The sequence below is a fragment of the Tupaia chinensis genome, unplaced genomic scaffold (assembly GCF_000334495.1).
Source record: "Tupaia chinensis unplaced genomic scaffold, TupChi_1.0 Scaffold150288_1, whole genome shotgun sequence".
Lineage (NCBI taxonomy): Eukaryota > Metazoa > Chordata > Mammalia > Scandentia > Tupaiidae > Tupaia > Tupaia belangeri.
The window spans coordinates 675722-682488 of record NW_006210128.1 but is presented as its reverse complement, the minus strand read 5'-3'; the positions used below and the strand labels follow the sequence as shown (position 1 = coordinate 682488).

General features: G+C 50.5%; 1 protein-coding gene across 1 annotated transcript in view; it reads left to right on the top strand.

Moving 5' to 3' along the window:
* GALNT8 (polypeptide N-acetylgalactosaminyltransferase 8) overlaps positions 1 to 6199 on the top strand; it is a 42473-nt gene extending 36274 nt beyond the window's left edge. The window contains exon 11 of the mRNA XM_006172023.2: positions 5193 to 6199. Within this exon, the coding sequence (XP_006172085.1) occupies positions 5193 to 5345 (153 nt within the window). The 3' untranslated portion in view covers positions 5346 to 6199. The remainder of the gene's footprint in view (positions 1 to 5192) is intronic.
* The last annotated feature ends 568 nt before the right edge of the window (positions 6200 to 6767 follow it).

Sequence of the window (6767 nt, the reverse complement as noted above, 5' to 3'; positions counted from 1 at the left end):
GGAAAGAGAAGGAGGGGAAGTGATAAATAGCCCACCCCCAGGAGATGGCCACACCGCAATCTCTTCTTATTCTCCTCTTGAGATTTTGGGCATGCAAACACCTGGCAGTTTTTTTCAAGTAGACGGATCCACGATTCTAACCCCGGAGTCACCCCATATATGGCTACGTGGGATCCAGTGCCTTAACTGTTTTCTGCTGCCTCACTTCCCAAACATTTTGAAGGTTGCCTTTTCAACAGAACTCTGTAAGATCACCTTGTCACTGAAGGCAGCTATTAGAATACAAATTCTGGCTGAGTGTGAAACTGAGCTGCAGGCCTCCAGGGAAATCCTGCCTGGAAAGCCACTCCACAATCCAGGCAGGTCCCTCGCTCCGGTCACTGTGGCAAGAACTCCTTCTGGAGTTAGAGGGTCTCGGCCATGCAGCTCATGGCTAATTTCAGTTAGTCTTGAATCAGTTCATCCTGTCCAGCCCTTTTTCATCTATCACAAGAATCAAAATGAGAGCCAAGTTATGAGACCAAAATTCTTTCAGATACAAAATATATATACATGTATATATGTGCGTATATACATGTATATGTGTTTACATGTGCATACATACATGTTTATATGCATACATAGGTATGTGTACACATATACGTATACATGTACACATGCATGTATATATGTATATCTACATGTATACGTGTAGATATGCATGTGTATGTGCATGCATGTGTGTGTATATACATGTATATATATGTGTATATATATGATCCATTGATGTTTTCCATGAGAGAAACACACACAAGGAGAGATTACTCCCACAGTTCTTCACATCAGAACACCCCAGCCACAAGCATGCTGGAGCACCGCGTGTGCAAGGAGCCCTTGGGCCCCGGCCAGGATCCACCGGGCTGTGAGCAGGCTCTGCGCCGTGGGGCGTTGTGTTATGGGGCACTGCTGTGGCTGTCCCTGAAAGCGATGCTCGAGTGAACACCAGCTCCTCTCGTGCTCTTACTTTGTAGCTTCAATTTGTAAATTCATTCTACTAAAAATTCACCGACGATATTCCCAGAGCTGGGAGGGAAGTGGACTCGATAAGCCCTCTGTTCTCTGCCAATTGTACGGTGCTGTGTGTTGAGTTAGCGGAAGTCGTGGCGCCCTCCGGGGGCACAGACGCTGGTGCCTGTGGTGGGAGGGCCAGCTCAGAGAGAGAAGGAGCTTTGGGCCTGGGCTGGAGACCAGGAGAGCAGGGCAGAGAGTTGACGGGTGCCGGAAGCAAGGGGCAGTGTGTGTCAAGGACAGCCACCTTCCGGAAGGAGGCACAGTTTGCCATGCCAGGAGGGTCCCTGGAAAAGGTAGAGGAGAGGGCACTGGTAGCCTCGGTTCTGGAAGGGCAGAGGGACAGTGCTGAGGGCGTGCTCACACGTTGCTAGCAGGCATGTGTACTGGCAGGGCCAGAAGTGACAGGCTTGTGCGTAAGGCAGTCCCGGCACTAGACGACTCCCCCAAATCAACTCTGACCCTATAAGACATTCCTTCTCTTTCACACAGTATCTTTACTTAAGATATAGTATTGAATGCAGGCCAAGATTAATGTATAACATATTCTTTTTTTCCTTTTTTTTTGAGAGGTTTTCGCTATAGGGCACGTACACTCGCCAGACAGAGACATAGAGACAGAAAGCGAGAAATCACCCCCCAGGGGAGACGGTCACGCGGCAATCCCTTCTCCTCCATTCTCCTCTCGGGATCATGGACACGCATGCACACGCGCTTGGCGTGAGTTTTAAGCCACCGGGTCGGGGACGTGAACCGCGGTTGACTATGTGGGAGTCCAGCGAAATAGCCATTACGCTAACTGCTGGTTCCCAATGTATAACATATTCTTAAAAAAAAAAAAAAAGGTGTAGGGACCAGCAGATGGCGTAGTGGTTACATTGCTGCATTCCCACGTGGCCAACCATGGTTCGAGTCCTGGACCTGGTGGCTTCAAAATCATGCTGGGTGCATGTATGTGCGTGCCCAAGATCCTGGGAAGAGAATGGAGGAGAAGGGACTGTGGTGTGGCCAACCTCCCCGGGGAGTGGGGTGATTTCTCTCTTTCTGTCTCTCTGGTGAGCACATGCATTCTATAGCAAAAATCTCTCTTAAAAAAAGGTGTATATATTTATTATATACAACATGATGTTTTTCTTTTTAAATGGCATGTGTGCTCTCCAGAGAGACAGAGAGAGAGGGAGAGGGAGAAAGCTTATGTTTTGTAAGCCACTGGGGCTGCACTTAAATGGCAGGAATCTGGCTTCCCTTAAGCACTAGGCTATGGGGTCAGCCCCTAGAATATATCTCTATATTTATAATAAAAAATTAAGAAAAATTAAATGTTCCACAATAGAGGAGATTCATGTTCATTCCTTGAAATGATGGTATAGCTATGGAAGTCTTCTGAAACAATGTAGTTTCAAAAAATTAGTGAAACGGGAAAATAGTCATAATAGAATGTTAAAGTTTAAAAAGAAAGATATAAAAATACGTATACAATATTTTTCCATTATCAGGGCTTCTAATTTTTTAAAATATATTTTCCAAGTTGGAAAAAAGGACTTTTAAAATAATTTTTTTTTTTTTTGGTAAAAGTGAAAAACAAACACTAACGTCCTTTAAAAATGCGGACAGGTAACATCCTCAAATAAAAACAAAAAGAAAAATGTGTAAGATCCAGAGGAACACAACGTAAAAGAAACCAGAGGTGAGGAACACTATCAAAGAAGAGGCTTCATAGGAACTGACAGAGAATAGCAGATAGGCCAGTGACTGTCTGCAAGGTCCCCCAAAATTGCGCTAGCCATGAGTTACTGAAGACGTGTGATGTACCAGGCATGGGGTGCAACATTTCCTAATGTAGTCCTCATCAGACTGAGTCTTAGAAGTATTACCATCTGTTCTACTCCATCTAGGACGTCACTAAGTCACAGCGAGATGACGTGGTCTGCCCTAGCTCACACAGCATAGTGAACGTCCCAGATTCAAGCACACACAAAAAAAAATTTTTAAGAGAAATGTTTGTTGTAAGGCACATGTGCTTGCCAGAGAGACAGAGACAGAGAGACAAAAAAATGAGACATCACCCCGCAGGACGAGGGCCACGCCACAATCCCTTCTCCTCCCTTTTCCTCTCGGGATCTTGGGCACCTCACACAAGCACATGCACGTGGCATGAGTTTTAAGCTGCTAGGTCTGGGACTCAAACCATGGTCAGCTACGTGGAAGTCCAGAGACGTAACCATTTCGCCATCTGCTGGACCCTAACGCACACGTTCTTAGTCACTATGTACTATCATTCTTTGGGAATTTGATTTTAAAAGGGAGAAAAATACTGAATGTTGGTTGCAAAGAATGATAGTTACAGTTTGGGGCTTTTGCCTCTCTGATACTGAAAGATCTGAATGTATCAAAGGGCAGGAGGAAAGGAACCTGAGGAGAGGGAACGGAGGGAGGCTGTTAGGCAGGAAGCGTGTCCGCAGCTCGGGGATGGCTGGATCTCAGAGCACAGAGGGGCAGCTCCTTGGAGCCCACTCATGAGGTTCTTGAGGACCGCTGAGCGCAGTCCCAGATGAGGAGATAGGTCCACCAGAAGTGTGGTCTTCTTGCATTTACTGCAAGTGAGTGACAAGGGCTGGGGACTGAGGGGCAGAGAATGGTCAGGAGGCCTGAGGACAAAGAATACCCCAAGGACAAAGCCAGCTCCCAGCCCAGGCTGTGGTGGGCACGTTTGTGAGCCAGGCCTGCTCCGTCAGGGGCCCCCATCCAGGAGTGCTGTATGGTCTGGATGCCGAAGACAAGAGAAAAGGACAGTGGAGGTGGGGTGGAAGCCCCAGAGCCTGCAGTGTGGCCCAGAGGAAGCAGACCGGGGGACAGAGGGAGTCCAGGAGCAGGCACGTTTGAGGGGACAGTTGGACGCAGTTCTGATGGAAGAGCTGAGAGGCAGGGAGAGAGCCTTTAGAGAGGGAGTGGAGGTTTGCAGATCTTATGCGTCTGGCCATCCAACTCTAACGCAGCTTCGTTTTCTCCCCTAGACGACAGGCAGAGAAGGGAAGTGCCCTCAGTGTGCTGGGTGGTAGTTCACCTGAAGAGGGGACAGTGAGACCAGGTTTCTCACCAGACGGCAAAATGTATGAAGTGAACACTGGGTGACAGCAGAGGGCAGGTGGCCACAGGGAAAACCACCTGGCCCAGGCGTCCAGGAGGCAGATATGACTCCTGCCAGGCAGTGGAGTGAAGCGGGAGTGAGAGGCCCAGGAGCAGAAGGCGGGTCCAGGAGAAGTGGTGGTCTGGACAGATTGCAGGGCTCAGCTGTCAAGATGCGGGAATAAGGAAGGAGCTCGGGAGGGCTGGAGGGAGCACCGAGAACAAACGGAAGGCCCCCCTTCCCTCTATTCCCAGTAACAGGGGAGTGGCGAAGATGAATTACAGACACACTGAGAGTTATTCATGTGTTTACCAATCACAAGAGGCTTGATCAACATTAAACCTTTTATAATTTCATGTTAACTCTAAACCCATTTTATAGAAAAGAGAACCGAGACTTGGAGACGAGTGCAGGGTGAGACTGGGAGAGGTTAGGTGCTTTGCCCAAGGCCACACGGTTGTACTATGGCGCCAGGAGTCAACCCCAGCTCTTTCGCATGGGGGCCTGTAATGTCCCCAGAAGTAGACCATGGCGAAGTCCCCTGACAGGAGCGGCAGGAAGCTGCTCCCCAGAGGGTGGAGAACATGGGTCGAGAGCCTGGAATGTAGCTTTTGCTCTGGGCCCATGACAGAGACTCAGAGGAGGGAGAGGGGGCACTAGGGGAGGTGCGGTGGGTTCAGGGGCGAAGGCGTGGGAAGGCGGGCCCAGAAGAGAAGGACCCACAGCTCCCTCAGATGCCCTCGTGCCATTGGCGTCCACATTGACCTGGCCCCTCTGCAGGAGAGGCTGAGTGTCCCGTGAAGCCAGGGCAGCTTTGCTTCCCTGGGAACTTGCTGAGGCCTTTGAGAAGCCCTGCGGGCCATCTAGCTCTACCCATGGCTTCCTTTGCTCCTGCAGACCACAGGCAGGAGGGATGCCCTCAGGGGTGCCTCCGACCAGGGGCTAGAGCAGGGGCGGGGAGAGGATGTGCTACCTAGCAGACTCTGCAGCATCTTGACTCTTGGCCTCTGTCCTCCAGGAAGGAGCTGCCGTGAACAGAGACACCAAGCGCTGTCTGGAGATCGAGAAGGACGCTTCCAGCGCCTACGTGCTTGTGCTCCAGACTTGCACGTCACAAGTGTGGGAGCTGCAGCACACCGTCGGGAGCTGGGGGCACGCCCACGCTCCATGAGCCTCAGGGGCCCCGGCTGGTGACACCAGTTCTGCAGCCAGAATGGCTTCTACCAAAGTGGGAGACAGTGAGAGAAAGTGCGCGTGTGTGAGTGTGTGTGTGAGTGTGTGTGTGAGTGTGTGTGTGAGTGTGTGTGTGTGAGTGCGTGCGCTTGCTGTGACTTCGCCACGTGACTCACAGGATGTGCGTGTGTCCGGTGTCTCTGCTGGGGAGGGGACAGGAAGCTCCGATGCCTCGTCCCCAGCTCCCCTTGGACGATCGTGATCCATATCAAATGCCATTCTTGGAAACACCTTGAAATAACCGGCATTATCTGGCTGTTATGTGGGGAGAGAACGAGGCTGGAAGTTTATCTGCGGCTTCTGCCAACGCTGTTTAGCCTTCATCGCCGACAGCTATTACCACCATCTGCCCCACACTCCTCCTCCAGCTCAGCTGCTCAGACATCCCCCAGGCTGCTGGGGACTGCTCCACGGGAGAGGCTGGGCCCCCCTCAGGCCGCAGCACGGCTGGTACCCGGGCAGCAACGCTTCTGTCTTTTTTCTGGACCATCCTGAAAGATGCATCAAACAGACAAATAATCGTCGGAATTTCCTCCATTCATCCCTGTGCTCAGCAGTTTTAGTTAGATTTCCAGTCTCTCCCGTCCCAAAGCGATTCCAGAGAGGAGAGAAGGAATCTCAGCCAATCACAGCTCTTTCAGGGATAGTGCACAGAGAACAGTCAAAAATTCCAGTTTCTGGGTCAGCCCTGGAGTCTAGGGGTTAAGAAAGTTCAGTTGATCATGGCTCGTATTCTAGCCCGGGTGGCTTGAAAAACACGCCAGCCTCATGTAAATGCATGCCCCAAATCTCAGCAGGACAGAGAAACAGAGGGGAAGGAATTGTTATTTGACCACGCCCAGTTGGGGTGCTTTCTCTCCCCCTCATCTCTGTGTTTCTCTCTGGTGAGCACACATGCCCTCTGGCAAAAAAAAAATTAAATAAAAAAAATAAATAAATCCAGGTCCATCTGTATCCCCTTCTAAGTAGGTTACAACATGTAATGACCTGGTTACCTATTTTTTCTAACCTCCCTCATACATTGGAGGAAATGAGGCTTGGGTCTGAAGTCCCTCCCTCACCGGGCACAGTGAAGGGAGGGTTCTGCTGCTGTCCGCTGGAAAAGTCCCTTCCCCTACTCAGTGAGTTGAACCATGTCCACCGCGGCCAAGTTGTGTCAAGGTCTTGGAGACTGTCTGGAATGGGCACCGTGGTGGGAGGGCCGGCCAGGAAGAAGCTGTGTGGTGTTGTCCTGTGGGCTCAGCCTTCAGGTGTGCAGAGAACCCCTGTTTCCTCTTAGTCCCATGTCAGGGCGACTTGGGTATGCTGCTGGAAGTCATTAGGTTTTCTTTAGGCAGCAGGCAGTTAAGACACTAAAAAT